A 15,628-nucleotide genomic window follows, 5' to 3' on the forward strand; every position below is an offset into this window, starting at 1 on the left:
TGGGCAGCCCTGGAATTCCTGCCTCTGTGCCGTGGACTCAAGAGGCCAAGGGCAGAAATTGGGCACAGACGTTCTGGTTCAGACAAAAGAGATATTTTTAAAAATCGTCCTCTCAAGTGGCACGTGGGCAGGACTTCGGGCAGAGCCCTCCTTCCAGAGCTGTCCCCTAGAGCTCTGGGCCCCTCCGCACCCCATTTGTGGGTGCCGCCTGCCCTCTCCCCCCCCCCCCCCATGAGGTTCCCAGGGGGCCTGCTGACAAGCGCTGGGCAAGACCAGACCGCCAGCCTCTGGCACTGATCTGGGCCATTAGTGTACCCACAGCAGAGCGCCCTGGACTCAGCGCCAAGGAAGAGGGGGGGGTGCCGGCACTAGGGGTTCAGCAAGGAACAGGTGGGACGTGAGCTAAGTGCCACGGCCTCCCCCCTGACCCCCCCACGTCCAGATCACTCTGGCCCTGCAGCGTCTCGGTTCTTGTGGGCTGCCGCTGGGGGGTCCTTCAGGATGAGAGCGCGCGTCTGGGTAGCTCAGCGTCCCTCCTGCGGAGGCCTGCGGGAGATGCCCAGCGGGGGGAGGGGGCCCGGCCTTGGAGGCTCTGGCCCGGGACCCGCCCTCCGCGGGTTGGGGGGGGGTCGTGAAATGCGGCGGCCAGGCCTCCCGGGCACCTGTTGGGGTGCGGGCCGGGCGGGGGGCGCGGCGGGCAGGGCCGGGCGGGGGCCGCGCGGGTGTCTGCGGGCCGGAGGTGGGCTCCACTTTGCGGATTGGGGCTCCCAGCTGTCACTCCGAAGGGTGGGGCTTTCGCCGGCTCTCCTGAAAGACCCAGCTCGCCCGCGAAGCCCCCAGCGGCCCCGGGCCCCGCGGCGCGCGCGCCTGCCCCGGGAGCGCCCGTGCCCGCGCCCCTGCGCGCGTGCCCCGCGCCGTCCCCGCAGCCGGCCGTGCGCCCTGCGCGCCGGGAGCCGCGAGCGCCAGCCGGGCCGGGGCTGCGCGGGGGCCGCACCCGCCAAACTTTGGGCGCCCGAGCGCGCGCGGGCCCCGGGGCGCGGCCGGCCGGGATGGGGACCCCGCGACCCCGCTAGCCGGGCCCCTCCTGGGGCTCCCCGAGGACCGCCCGCGCCGGGAAGGGGCCGCCCGGCCGGGCAGCGGCAGCGCGCGGGGCTCCGGGACGCGCCCTGCCCGGATGGCCCCGCCGAGAGGGGCTCCGGGGCCCCGCTGGGCGCCCGTGCTCGTCGGCCTGGCCGCGCTGCTCCCCGCAGGTGAGCCCCCCGCCCCCACCCCCGGCCCCGGGACTAACTTTGCTGCGCGCGTGGCTGGGTCCGGGTGCGCGCGCGTGGGTGCGCGTGTGCGCGTGGGGGCTCCGGGTGGGACGGGCCGGGACAGGCCCGCGCTGCGCCCCAGGGGCTGGAGGAGACGCGTGTGCCGGGGGGCGGGAAGCCGCGGGCACCGCCACGGCGGGCCCGGGTCTCGGCTGCCGGCCGCCCCTGCTCGGCTAGGGCTGGCGCGGGATGCCCGGAGCCTGGCAGTGGGAAGCCTGGAGAGGTGCAGGTGCCTGAGCCCGGGCTTGGCCCCCTGCCCCCGAGCCGCACCGCGCAGGACTTCCCGTCGAACTCGCAGGCCTTGCAGCTGTGCGTTACCGGCAGGCGTGCCAGCTGTGCCCCCTGCCAGCACCCCGATCTCTGTCACCGTCACCCCCCGGCTCGGTGCTGGGCGAGGCCGCCATTCCTGGGATCCGAGCAGGAGGTTCGCAAAGTGGCAGCGGCTCCTTCTGTGATGGATCGTCTCTGCGCGCATCTCTCCGCAGCTTTCTCATGGATGCGCCGTGCTGTGGGGTGCTGGCATTCGGGTCAGGTGGCCGGGCTGGGGGCTGCTGGCACTTGGGTCGGGTGGCTGGGCTGGGGGCTGCTGGACACTCGGGTTCATCTGCCTGGGCTGGGGGCTGCTGGGCACTCGGGCTGGCTGCCGGGTGGGAGCTGCTGGCACTCAGTGCCGCTCCTGGAAGCAGTTCTCTCTGGGTTGTTGGGGCTGGCCAGCGGCCGTGCCCGGTCCTTCAATAACGGGAATTGTCTGTTCTCTGAGCGGTTGCAGAAGCAGCAGCTGAGGCTGGTGTGGCTGGGAGCGCAGTGGCTGCCTCCTCCTGGCTGCGTGCCTGTCGAGGGGCCGAGGCGCTTGCAGGGCTCAGGCCACGCTGGGACGGAAGCTTCTGGAGCCACAGGTTTCCTTGCCTCCGGGGACTCCAACCCAGGTGGCCTCGGGCAGCAGATCCAGGCGGGTGCTTGGCCTCTGTCACAGGCATGTCTCTTGGCACCTGCAGACAGCGTTGGCACTAGGGCATGAGGGCATGAGGGCTACTTTCCCGCGGGCCTCTGGCCCGGTCCCTTATTGGGCGGGCGTGTAGAGGAACAGTCTCCCTGGCCTGCTGGAGCTGCTCTGAGCAGACAGCGAGGATCCCTGAAAACGGAGGCTCTACCGGGCAGTCACCTGGTTCTCTATGCTTGGCTGCGGCGCGTTATGTGGGGTGGTGTGGAGACCTGGATGCAGAAGGTTCTGGAAGCTTGTGGGGACTTAAGACAGTGATGGCTCTATGTTGAGCCCCTGTGTGTGTGTGTATGACTGTTTCTGCTTGTGTGTCAGTGTGAGTGTATGAGCATGTGTGTGTTTGTGAGTATGTGTGTCTGTATGAGTGACTGAGTGGGTATGCATGTATTTTTGCGTATGAGTGTGTGTCTGTGTTTCTGTGTGTGTCTGAGTGAGTGTGTCTGTGTGAGTCTGAGTGTGTGAGTGCGTGTATACTGAGTTACAAGGTAAGGGAACAGGGTAATTATTTTTTCTCTGAATAAAACAAATTTAACAATAGGATTTTATAAAAAAAAAAATAAAGACTATGTGCATGGAAAGGAAGACTAGCAAATCCGACTTAGTTTCATTCTGAACGTCAAATGACAAACAAAATCTCAAGCTTTATTGTAGAAATCTATACTACTCTGTTACTAACCCATCCATTCTCTCATTCATTTTGTCCACTGGTCATTATCCATCTTTGTATTCCATCATTTAACTGTTTATCATATGTCAAACTGTCCATCCACTCACCAATCCATGCATTACCCATCCATTATCCATTATCCATCTGTTGAACATCATCATACATCACCCACCATTCATCCACCTATCCACCCACCATCCACCCATCCATACATCTACCCACCCCTTCATCCATCTACCTGTGAACCACCCATCCATCCACCCACCCCTCTGTCCATCTATCCACCCACCCATCCACCCATCTATCCACCCATCCATCCATCCATCCACACCCACCCACCCATCCATCCACCCATCCATCCATCCCATCCCATCCATCCACCCACCTTTCTGTCCATCCATCCACCCACCCATCCTTTGTTCCCCCGCCTGCCTGCCCGCCCTTATCCCCACACGTCAACCTGCTAGACTCAGTGAGCTGAGGCCACCTGCCCTCAAAGGGCTGAGCCTGCAGGAACCGCTTTGTGTGTTTTGAGGACTCACGTGGCTTCACCCAGGAGGGTCAGGCCAGTCTGCCTGTGGAGCGCGACGTTGCTCCAGCCCCCCTTAGTATTCTGGAGCGCTGGCCGCCTTCCTCCCCGCCCATGTTGGCCACAGGCCACAGGAGTGAGAAACAGCGGTCAGCACGGCCCTGCCTAGTGGTCTGTAGCCTGCGCGAGTGTCTGATCAGCCCGAGGCATGTCACGGGGTGTGGACGAGTTTGCAGGCCTGGCACTCCATGTGCACCCGCATCTTGGGGAGTGTTCTGGGGGGGGCCAGGCTCCAGCAGGGGCTCCTTGTAGGGGTCCAGGCACAGGTCAGGGTTTTTGGGTGTTTGCCCCAGCAGCCAACTTGCAGCAGCTCATGTGGCTCCATGGCGGTGGGCGGGTGGGGTAAGGGTGGGGGAGGCCGGGAGCCAACTCTGCCCCCCCTCACAGTGCTCCTTGCCCTGCTTGGAAGAGGAGGGAACTTTGTCTTTATCCAGAGCCGAACCCACACTGAGGGGTTCCGTGGCGGGACCCTGCACCCCTGTGGGGTCATTAGCAGGGGCAGAGCAGCCGGGCAGTGCAGGGACCCGCCCCACGATGACCATCAGTGTTGAGTCTGCCCGCTCACATCCTGCTGACTATGGATGGAATGCTCAGGGTGTTCAGCAGGTTCCAGAAGTTTCCACTGATCAGACAAAGCTCCGTCTCCCTCCTTGGGGGACTTGGCTCCATTTTCCCGGATGGAAATCTGGGATCCTCTCAGGAATCCAAGGCTGGGGCTGGCCCCACGCAGGAGTTCCAACACTGTTCCAACACTGTCGGATGCCAACGTGGAACTTCACAGGGTTTTCAGGACTGGGGGAGGTGGGGGAGGAGGCCCCACAGTCCAGGGGACGAAGTCCCAAGCCCACTGGCTGTTCTCATGGCCCCCGGGAAGCATGAGAAGTTGGATAATGTCTGATTTTATTAGGCAGTCCTTTTGGGGGGCGTCTCTCTCGTCGGTTCCCATTTTGTTGTGAACTTAACCCACCCTGTGCAGGGGCGGGAGGAGGAGGAGAGAGGGGGAGGCGGGGAGGGGTGGGCAGAGGGGCCTCCTGAAATCCGTCTGCCCCTCCAGTCAGGCCAGGCACTCGCTCTTGTCAGCTTGCAAAGCCCTTGGCGCCGTCAGCCGTCACTTCATAGGAGGTAGGAGGTTGTCCGTCAGACTGAGGCGAGAAAGATCCGGCGAGGGATGCTTGAAGCGGCCTAAGGTGCAATTCCTCTGCCTAAGTTGCTTTTCTAAGAAAAGCTCCTCAGCCTGAGTACGGGGTGAGAGCCATGCGTGCGTAGGGAGATGGCCCGGGTTGGTGTTTGGAGGGCCGAGGAGAGTCTTGGGAATTTCGCAAGTGTCTGTGTGCGTGTTAGCGCCCCAGGATGCTGAGGGACCCTCAGACGCAGCCCCCAGCTTCCTGTCTGTATGTGGCTGGCGGCCCCAGTGTCTGGGCCCCCGCAAGGAGGCCCCCTGGCACTGCTTGGCTGTTCTCCCGCTCGGCCCTGACGTGGCTGTTTGTGTGTTTGGGTTAACGTTTCCTGTTTAGACACTGACGGAGTTTGCAGCATCTGTGTGGACACACGAGGTTGGAGCTGGGCGTCTGGAGCCCAGCTGACACTCCTCCTCCTGCTGCTTCTGTCCTTTGGACCTTGTGGCCTCCAAGGGCCCGGGGAGGGGGACCAGGGTCACGTGACTGCAGCCAAGCCTGGACTGGAGCATCTCCTGGTGGGCTCCCTAGTCGTCTAACCAACCTGTAGGAATGGAGCCTCGCTTCCTAGCAGGGAGGGTGAGAACACGGGCCTGGGCTCACCCGGAATCTCCACCCAAGGGAAAAGAGCTTCACACGGCTGAAATCCCACAGGCCACCACAGCATCAGGCTTAGCTTGATCTAGGTCCCCAGGGGTGCTGAAGGCTTTATTTTCTCTGCTTCTCTCTTCTTCCTGGTTTATAGATGGGTGGTCTCACAGCTCAGAGTCACAGGTTCTTACCCCAAATTCAGTAGAAATAAAAGAGCCCTTCTCTCAGAGCCCATTCAGAGTCTGGGCCGGTTTGGAGTGAGGCTTGTTCCTCTGGGGTCTCCCTCGATGGGTGCGGGCGGGTCGGCTCAGACCTCAGTCGGGAGCCCCCAGTCGGGTCCCTGAGTGGGAGCCTACTCATCAGATGCTCCTCCAGCCGCGTCCCTGTCGCGGGGTCTGTGAGGTGCTGCCCCCGGCCTGGTGACTCCCCCGGGGCGAGCAGAGCCCCTCTCGAGGGCCGCCCTCCGGAGGAGAGCTTCCCCACCATGCGCCTTTCCCTGTAAGAGCTGTTTCCGAGTCCTTAATTAGACGTAAAAACAATACACAATGCAAGTTTCTGCGGAGAATAAATATTTGCGCGGCGTGCTGTGAAGAGCGATTGGCGCCACGGCTGCTGGTTTTACACGTGTTGGGTGTTGAGCTACGACGACAGCAGCGGAGGAGACATACCAGCCACGTAGCGGGAGGGGGAGGACACTGGAGGGGGATGGCCACACAGGCAGGAGGTTGGGGAGTGCAAGAGACAGGGCCCATGTGTGTCCTCCTGCTTCCCGGCGGGGCGACCCAGCTGGGCGTCTCCACTCAGGAGCCCATCAGAGGGCTGGATGGGGCCTATCCAGGGCAGAGCCAAGCCGGGCAGGCATGCCGAGGCCTCCCGCACCATGGATGGGACATTTCAACTATGGGAAAGACAGAGACGTGGACGCTGAAAGGGAGGGGCATTGCGAATTCTGCCCAGCTCAGGAAGAGAAGCGGCTGGGGCATGTACCGTGGGCATCGGGGGCTTGGCCGGGCAAAGACTGAGGGTCCTGCCCGCGGCAGAATCAGGGCACACTGATTCAGTGGGCAGGTCCTATGTGGTAGGTGCCCCCACGCTTTGTGGACCCTGGGGCCTGCCACTACGCACAGACTCAGCGTCCCCACACACAGACCCTGTCACCACAGACAGACCCAGTTCCCACACACAGTCTGTCCCCATACAGATCCTGTCACCCCACACAGACCCTGTCCCCATGCACAAACCCCATCCCCATGCACAGACCACGTCACCACATGCAGAGTTGGCTATCATACATACCCTGCGGTCATGCTGTCCTGGGCACGAGACCACACACTCTCCCTGCACTGCTGTGTGTCCCTCCCCAGGGGGATGGGCATGGACGCCATGTCTCATCCTCGACCCTGAGGTGTAAGAGCAATGGCAGGCTTCCCACGTTCCTCCAGCGCTGGCACTGTGATCTTGTCACGTGGCCTGGCCTGATCACGTCAGATGTCCCTGGCTACTGCTGCAGGTCAGTGTTCACTGCCCAGCTACCGGGAGTGAGCCCTGTGTGGAGGGCATGAGGGAGGGCGAGAGCTTCCACATTCCCTCCTGGGGGTTCCTGGTGGTCTCGTCTGCACCTGTCACAGCGCCTGCTACCTCCCACTTCCTCTGCCCCTCGCCCAGCTCTCACTCTCCTCTCCCTCCCTCTCCTGGCCCCCATAGCCCTCTTTCTTTTACAGTGGAAGGCAATTCCCATCCCTTTTGTGTCTTAGGCTGATTCACTTCCCCCAGGCGTTGAAACTTCCACAAAGTACCATCAGACAATTCTCGTAATCAAGACAGCCGAGTCCTCCACCCAGGAGTTGGTTAAGGAGTGACTCTAGGGGAGTACGCTTCCCCTTAAAGGATGGTCTGTCCAAGCAATGCTGCCCCCACGTGCCTGCCAGACAAGTGAGGCCGGCGCACGTGGGCGCTCCTTAGGAGGAAGCTGTCCGTCCCAGTGCAGGGGGAACATGCTGAGCTGGTGGCCGTCAGCTTTCACCGAGGCAGCGTCCGTGCCAGCGTCCGTGCCAGGCGGCGGTTGCTATTCTGCGGGGGATCTGGGGCGGAACCAGGCATTCCAGGAGAGAGAACAAGGCCACAGTTCTGATTGCTAATGAGGGCTTTTTCATAGATTTTATAAATGGATGGAGGTGGGTGTGGATTCATCCTGGTATTTAAATTCCAATGGATACATTTACAAGAGTGATGTAACAGTTCCATTTTAAATGTCAGGATTTACAGTACGCCAGCAACTTTGTTCTTAGCAACGATTGAGATGCGGATGAAAAGGATATCAGTGTTCTCCACCTGCAGGTGGGCACACTGGGAAAGTTCCCTTTGCGGGAGCCAGGGGAGGGAGAGAGGCTCAAGGCCCCGCCCCCCACCACACCCAGGGGCGGGGCCTCTCCCTGGGCGGGGCTTCTCCATTCCCCAGGGAGCAGGAGTCCCAGCCTGAGACCAGGCACCCCAGCAATGCTGACGGAGACCCCAGAGGGTTCCTGTCTGCTGGGATCGAACCCCAGCTACAGGTACTTCTGTGAGGGGTGGGGGCTCCAGGGTGTCAGGGTTAAGGTCAGTTTTGCCAGCAGGGCTGTCTTGTGCCCACGTCCACCCCCAGAGTGCCCTCTCCTTTGCAGCTGGTCTCTGCCCCAGCTTGTCCTCCCCCTGGCACTGTTGGGCAGTGGCTCAGCTGTTCCCCTTGGGCCACGCAGCAGTGTCACGGGGCTGCTGCTGTGTCCTTCCGTGGCCGCAGGTGTCTGGGCTATGCCAAGCCATGTGTGGCCCCCACCCCACCGCCCTCCCCAGGGGCCAATCTCTGGGCTGTGCACGTTTGGGCTTGTGGAGACAGAGCCGGGAGGTGTTTGTGTCCAATCTTGGTGCGAACATCTGTTTTCCCTTTTCTGTGGGTAAATACTTGGTCCTGAGAATCCGGCCCATGTGCTAACTGTGTATTTAACTCGGTAAGAAGCTGCCAGACCGTTTTTGCAAAATGGTCGAGCCATTTGGCGTGCGTGCCGGTGACGCTGAGCTCTGCAGCTGCTCCTGCGTGAGCCTGGGGTTCCCTCGCCTCGAGGGGCCCCTCGCGGCGTGCTGCTGCATGCCAGCGTGGCTGGGCGGGCGTCCACGCTCAAGCCCCCTCGCCATCTGCATGGCTCCGCGGGCCCAGAGCCCCGACCCTGCTCTTGCAGGCGGCAGCTCATTTGCGCCGTCTTGGTACTCGGTTTTGACATTGTGGTGAGTTGCCTACCATCTCGTTTGTGATTTGGAAATCTTTAAGCGTGCCGTCTTTCCCCTTTCAACAGGCCTTTGGCAGAGCCGAGCAGATGTCTTAATTTTGTCAGAAGTCCAGTTCACTATTTTTTTTCTTTCATGGAATTGCTTTTGTTGTCGGATCTTAAACATCTTTGCCAAATGGAAGGTCACAGAGCTTCTAGCTTTGGTGTTCTGCGACACCGGTACTGTGTGTGGGGTGGGGAGGGACATGTAAGGAAGCTGTCATAGCCTGGGTTGCACTTGGGGGCATTTTTATGTTTGCTTAAAGAAGGCAGATTTCCTGGGAGGGGAAGGCGCTGAGTGTTTATTTTAAATCTGAGAAGGAGACAACAGGCCCCCAAAAGTTTGGGGGTCCGCTCCCGTGCTTGATAGCGTAGGGTCCTACACTGAGCCCCTGGCCCACGCGGCTTCAGTGTGTTCCAGCACAATCCCTGGGCTCCCTCGGGGGAGGTGCTGTGCATGGCCCGGTGCGGTCATGTGCTTTACTCTAAGTAACACTAATTTTCACGGAAAACAGGCTTGTCAGATTCCAGAGAAACCTCCTGTTGGGTGTCAGCAGTCACTGGACGCCTCGCCCCAAGGTGCTCCCAGCCCAGCAGGGTCCTGGGAAGCGCCAGGGAGTTGGTGCTCCCGATTGCCAGCCGGCAAGGACCCGAGCTGTGGAGATCGGCCATCTGAGGACACTCCGCACCGACCTACCTTCTGAGGCGAGGTCGCGGTGGCCCGTGGACCGTCCCCAGCCCTTCTGTCGCCCCAGCTGCCAGGGTCACGCGGTTCTTCTCCATCTGCAGCGTCCTGTCTTTCAGTCACTCAGCTCGCAGTGACGCCCATTACGTGTTGCTGATTGTGTGACATCTCCCCCCCTCGCCCCCCGGTTCTCTTATGGATGGTCTGTCTCTGACACGCATGTCAGGAATCTGGAGCAACCCACTCCAGAAACCGGCTCGACCCAGCCATAACTTCTGGAGCTATTTCTCAGAAGTGTTGTAAATGGTAAATCCAATGTGGTTGTTTTAGGGCCATCCAGATGATCTATTTTATAATGGGCGAGTTTTCTGATGAATCAGGTCATTTTATAGCAGTGTTTGTAATAGTGCTTTTCAGCTGCTTCGAGCCTGTGAGAGCCATGAGGTCTGTAGTGATGTTCCCAGTTTATCTTGGCTGTTTGACTGTCCTGCCTGTCCCTCCGTCCCTTTGCCTCTCTGTCCTCTCTGCCCCTCTAGCCTGGCGGTACTTTCGCTTGTCCGGTCTCTTGCTCTCACTGGTCTGTTGGCTAGAGGTTCACAGATTTTAATCTCTCTTCAAATCGAGCGGTTTTAATTTATCTCTGTGGACTTGTACTGTGATCTTTATTATTTTATTTTGTGTCTTTGGGGTTATTGAGGGTCTCCGTGTGGAAGTTTGGGTGATTTGGTGGGGGTTGGGTCTGGCCACCCCTGGAGGTGCTGGGGAGTCCTGCACGGTACAGATGGGCTATGTGCCCACAAGCGTCCTGCCCTGAGCTGCCCCTCTAGCCCAGGGCGACTTTTGTTTTATTTTTCTTCCATATCTTTCTGAAGAGGCACACGGAACCCTCCGGGTCTGGGCTTGGGACTCTGGATGCTGACTTCAGCTTGCAAACACCCTTCCTTGACTTTCAGGTGTGTTGTGAACCTGGGTCCCTCTTTACCGGTTTCTTTGGCTTGGTGCAGTCAACTATCTTTTAGGGACATTGAAACCAAGGAAAGATCAGACTTGGTGACTGCCTGCAGTCTGGGTGGGTGCTCCGTACCCGGCGGGCAGCGGGTCCATGCATCTTGGCGGGTATGAGGGTGCCAGGAACCGCTGCACCCCTCCCAGGTGGCCCTTTTTGGTGTGGACTGTGCCCCCCACTGTGACCTTGCTGCCTGAACAGCCTCTTTCTGTGTACCTCGTGTCAGAGGTCAGAGGCTCGAACCTCCCCAGTGCTCCCGTGGGTGAAGCCGTCTCGCTTTTATTTCCGACCCGTCCGTGTATCTGAAGGTGGGATGTCACAGCCCTCCACCCTCTCTCCCCAACGTGGGGCTGTCTCCGTTTTCTCTGTGCATTCTCGCTCAGCGTCTGCTGCAGGGAGTCTGCGCCCTGAGCGTGACCCAGGGGACCAGACGGGGCCCAGATCCAGGTTTCCAGGACAGGTGTGTCCGTGGACGCTGTGGAGGAATGGCCGACCCCAGAGGGTGTGGGCAGAGCCTCCTCTCTCTTCCGTCTCCCAGACTAGCCGCCAGGGAGCCTGAGGTGCCGCCTGCGGGGTTGGGCGGGCAGTGCTGAGGGTTCGGCTGGCGGTCAGCGAGCAACGCCTTCATTCTGCATCCTCCATGGCCAGCAGCAGAGCCGTCGCCATCCCTCAGCTCTTGGTGCGTGGCTGCCCCCTCTCTGGACCCAAGGCCGCCCTCTGCCTGATGGTGCTTCTCTGCGCTCGAGCGTCTGTGCCCGCAGCCCCTCCAGGAGCCCCCGTGGGTGCCAGGGGTGGCTTCCCTGTGTGCATGAGGGAGAGTTGCTCTGGGCCTGTTTCCAGGCTCCCAGGAGCCGCTTTTGGAAATGGGTCATCGGAGCGGCGTAGCTGCAGGCAGGTGGCGGGAGTGCTTCGAGCCCCGTGCATGCATGTGCACGTGTGTGGAAACGTGTGCATGGCATGGAACTGGCTGCATGCACACTGTGTGTGGGGGGGGTCACTGTGAATGTGTGAACATTTATGCAGACAGGAGTGGTCACACGTGGGGACCGTGTGCACATGTGTGAGGGAGTATATGCACATGTGCATGAGTGTACATGTGAGAGATTATATGTGCATGAGCACGCACGTGAGTGCACACACAAGGGTTCACACGTGTGGAGTGAATGTGTTGGTGCGTGCGTCTGTGGGGTGTGTCTCTGGTGCATGTGTGTGTCTGTGGCATGTGTGTGTCTGTGGCATGTGTGTGTCTGCGGCATGTGTGTGTCTGTGGCGCGTGTCTGTGGCGTGTGTGTCTGGTGTATGTGTGTCTATGGTGTGTGTGTGTCTGTGGTGTGTGTGTCTGTGGCGTGTGTGTGTCTATGGCATGTGTGTGTCTGTGGCATGTGTGTATCTGTGGTGTGTGTGATATGTGTGGTGTGCATGTGTCTGTGGTGTATGTGTGTGTCTGTGGTTTGTGTCTGTGGCATGTGTGTGTCTGTGGTGTGTGTCTGTGGCGTGTCTATGGTGTGTGTATGTGGTGTGTGTGTGTGTCTGTGGTGTATGTGTGTTGTGGTGTGTGTCTGTGGTCTGTGTATGTGGTGAGTGTCTGTGGTCTGTTTGTGGTGTGTGTCTGTGGCATGTGTGTGTTTGTGGCGTGTGTGTTTGTGGTATGTGTGTATGCCTGTGGCATGTGTGTGTGGTGTGTGTGTCTATGGTGTATGTGTGTGTCTGTGGTGTGTGTCTGTGGTGTGTGTGTGTGTCTGTGGTATGTGTGTATGTGTGTCTGCGCCCCTAGCAGCCTCGTTCAAGTGTGCGTCTGACAGCTGCAGGTGGCCTGCGGGTGGGTGGCAGATGAACGAGGTTCCCGTGACCTTATTTGTCCCTACCATCTCGGAAGCTTCTGGATGAACAAATGAGCCTCAGCCTCGCCGAGTCAGCTGCTGCTGGGCCGCTGGTGCGGGGTCCGGGTCCCTCCCTGGAGGCAGCCCTGGGGGTGCGTCTACCTGGGGGTCCCTGTCCCCCCACAGGAAGGGAGCTATGGGCACTGATGGCTGCTTTGGCTCCTTCCGGCATCCAGGCGGGGTCGGAGGATGTCCTGCAGAAGCCGGTCTGACAGCGTGTGGCCGGACTCGGGCCTGCAGCGGCTGCCCCTAGGCTGGCAGGGAATGGGGATGGAGCAGTTCCAGCCCGGCTGTCCCCTCGGCATGCCAGTGGCTCTGGTCTTTGCAGCTGGTCCTCTCCCGACAGCCCCCTCCCCGACAGCCCCCTCTCCACGACGTGGCGTGGCTCTGCCCTCTCGACAGGGCCCGTGGCCACCACCACATCCTGGTTGGTCCTGCTGAGCCGCGCGGGGCATTGTCCAGACAGCCTCACACTGGCGGGCCAGCGAGACACACCCCTCAGGACCGCCGCAGCCTGCGTGCAGACATGACCTCACCGTGCCCAAGGACGGCTGCCCTGACTCAGCGCCACCCCCGCTGTGGGCCCGAGGCCCTTGCAGTGCCCTTGTGACAGGGCACCTGGCGCCCTGGGCAGCTTCCGCCCTGCAGATGGTCCCAGGTGGCTTTTGGGCACACGGACCAGGGGACCTGCTTGCACCCCGGGGCGTGGGAGCACCCCAAGGTCTCGCCTCTCACCTGCTGCACAGGCAGGCGGTCGAGCTTGGTGTCCCTGCTCTGCTCCTGGGTGCCGCGGTGTGGGGAGCCGGCCTGGGCTCCTGCCATCACCCGCGGTCTGGCTACGCCCTCCTCACCCTGCCAAAGCCAAGCCAGAAGCCCCAGCATCGTCAGGTGGCCGGCAGGACCAGGAGCCAGTGCCCTGGACAGCGCACCCATGAGCTGCCGAGGGTCCAGGCTATGCCCCGGTTTGGGGGGGGGGGTAGCTTCTGAGGCGCGAAACAGCCTTTCACTCCATGGGAGAGCTGGCTTGAGACATGCCGCTGGCAGCCAGGTCCCCTCGACAGTGAGGTCAGGCCCGCACCCTGCCGGGTTCCGCCAGTGGCCTGCGGTCGCCCTCACAGGGCGTGCCCTCCACTTGGGGGGCTATTCCTGGAGCGCTACCACACAGGCCTCACGGACTTCCCCTGGGCTTCCCAGCGCAGTGTCAGGCTGAGTGCTTGGAGTCACACGCCTGTTCTCTGATTAGACCCGCGTCCCCTCTCGATGGGATCCGGATAAACAGCTTGCCGCGCCAGAGCCCTCGATTAGATTCATTTCTAGTTTCTTTGAAGAGTGTCAGCATGGGGCCCGGGTGTGATGGCAGAGGCGAAGCAAACCCCCTCCTGCGCCAGCAGGGACTTGTCGGGCGAGTCTGGGGCCACAGAGTGTGCGGACAGCAGGCAGGTGGGTACAGGGCGGGCGGGCAGGGGTATCTGTGCGCCATGGGTGAACCTAAGTGTGACCCCTGACCCCTCGCCTGTACCCCCGTGTCTGCTCCCCGTGAGCCGTAGCAGGAGGAGCAACCGGACGCCGGCCCTGTCCCACGTCCCCTTCCCTCCTTGCCCTGGCGCCAGGCACCAGCTCGAGCACCTCTGCCAGCCGCAGCCCCAGGAGGTCAGGCAGAGCATCATTCTCTAGAATCCCAGCTTTCCGGAGGGTCGACATTTCCCCCAAAGCTAAACTCCGAATATGATGTAGTGAGAAGGGTGAAGTACGTGATTGATCATTGAGGGCATCAAAAACAGGGTGTGTGTTTTTGATGCAAAGGGAAACCACACACACTTACACATGTATACACATAACATGTTCATATGTGCTCTCATGCACCCTGGCACATGCAGATGTCCTTTCACTTTTACATGTATGCACATACAGAATCAATATACACACAAGAATTTGTGTGTCTAGACACACACATACGCACACATGCACACTGACATGCACACATGCACTGTGCACATACTTCCATGCACACAGACAAATTGCAGACAGACACAGGGGACATGCACACAGTGTCTGCATGTGCTCACACCCACATACACACAGAGAGACATTACTGCTCATGCACCTGCTGGTGCCTGTACACGTGTCGTCACACACATACAGATATGGTTGTTCACACCCTTCCAGCATGCCCATGTATGCATGTGCATATCCACATGTAGTGTACGCAGGTGCACACAGACATGTTTATAAGTTCACTCAGCACACATGGCATACACAGGTGTGTGTAGCTATGCACACATGTGCACTCAGACTCACGTAGCACAGACACATGAATGCAGACACGTGTGACTCCATGCTGTGCTCAGCACATGCACAGAGTCCGTGGCACAAGCATGTGACTGAGGCAGGGAGCTGTGCAGTGCACACAGCCACCTAGCGATTCTTCCCCACATGACAGAGCCGTTTGCATGGACAGCCGTCTGCTGGACAAAGGTCCCTTGTGACTTCCCCGCCGTGTTCACGTCTCCGTCCATTTGGAGCTGGGCTCGGTTGGCCATGGACAGTGGTCTGAGTCATGACCCTGGACCCTCAGGGGCTGTGGCATTTGGTGGCCTGGGGACGATTGTGGCAGGGTTGATCGGGCCTCTTGGGCTGTTCCCGAGCCGTGGCCCGTTCTGGACAGGTCACGGCCGCTGTCGTGCTGGGCTGGGCTCCTGGCTGGGAGGCCCATGGCAGCTGGAACCTGGGGCTTCGCTGAGGAATTCAGAGTTCAGTGTTGAGACAGGGCGGTGTCCTGCAGGCAGGTGGGCTGCAGTGGGATGGGGACGCAGGGAGGACCTGGCCATGGCCTGGGGCTTTCGCACAGGCTTCTCTTATTGGAGGTCTGCTTGGCGCTTGCCGCAGCCCACATAATCCTGGGCTGGGGGCCACTGGGCCCTGTCGAGGGGGCTGTCCACGGGGGCAGGAGGAAAGGCCCCCGAGTCCTGACCCTGTGTGTTTGACCAGCAGGTGAGTCTGGCCGAAGCACTTGACCCGTCCGTGCCCACGGCTGCACCCCTTCATGGCTCTGCATGCTGAACCCCTGGACTGTGACCCCCTGAACTCTAACCCTCTGGACTCTGACCCCTCTGAACTCTGACCCCCTGAACTCTGACCCCCAGGCTCTGGGTCCCCTGCCAGGTGTACATCGGGGGTACAGCGGAAACCTGAAGAGTGTGGGGGCGGCAGTGTCCGTGTCCAGGACCCACTGGGGAAGGGAACTTTCTGGAACAGCTCATCTGTGGTGTGTGTTCCGTGGGCTGTGTCCAGCGCTCAGGCCTCGGGAGAAAGAGACTCTGGAGAGTCAGGAAGGGAAACGCACTCGGATCCTCGTGGCCGCCGGGCCTCAGGGCTGGGCTGTGTGGCCTTGGGGAGTCCACATGCTGGTGACCGGGCTGGTCCAGC

General features: G+C 60.5%; 1 protein-coding gene across 1 annotated transcript in view; it reads left to right on the plus strand.

Annotated features, from left to right (window-relative positions):
- The first annotated feature begins 1,015 nt into the window (after nucleotides 1-1,015).
- The window catches only part of LOC130024689 (transmembrane protein 132D-like), a 124,482-nt gene continuing 109,869 nt past the window's right edge, over nucleotides 1,016-15,628 (plus strand). The window contains exon 1 of the mRNA XM_056115384.1: nucleotides 1,016-1,250. Coding sequence (XP_055971359.1) covers nucleotides 1,175-1,250 — 76 coding nt within the window. The 5' untranslated portion in view covers nucleotides 1,016-1,174. The remainder of the gene's footprint in view (nucleotides 1,251-15,628) is intronic.

This window comes from Sorex fumeus, unplaced genomic scaffold, assembly GCF_029834395.1.
Source record: "Sorex fumeus unplaced genomic scaffold, SorFum_2.1 ptg000029l, whole genome shotgun sequence".
Classification (NCBI taxonomy): Eukaryota; Metazoa; Chordata; class Mammalia; order Eulipotyphla; family Soricidae; genus Sorex; species Sorex fumeus.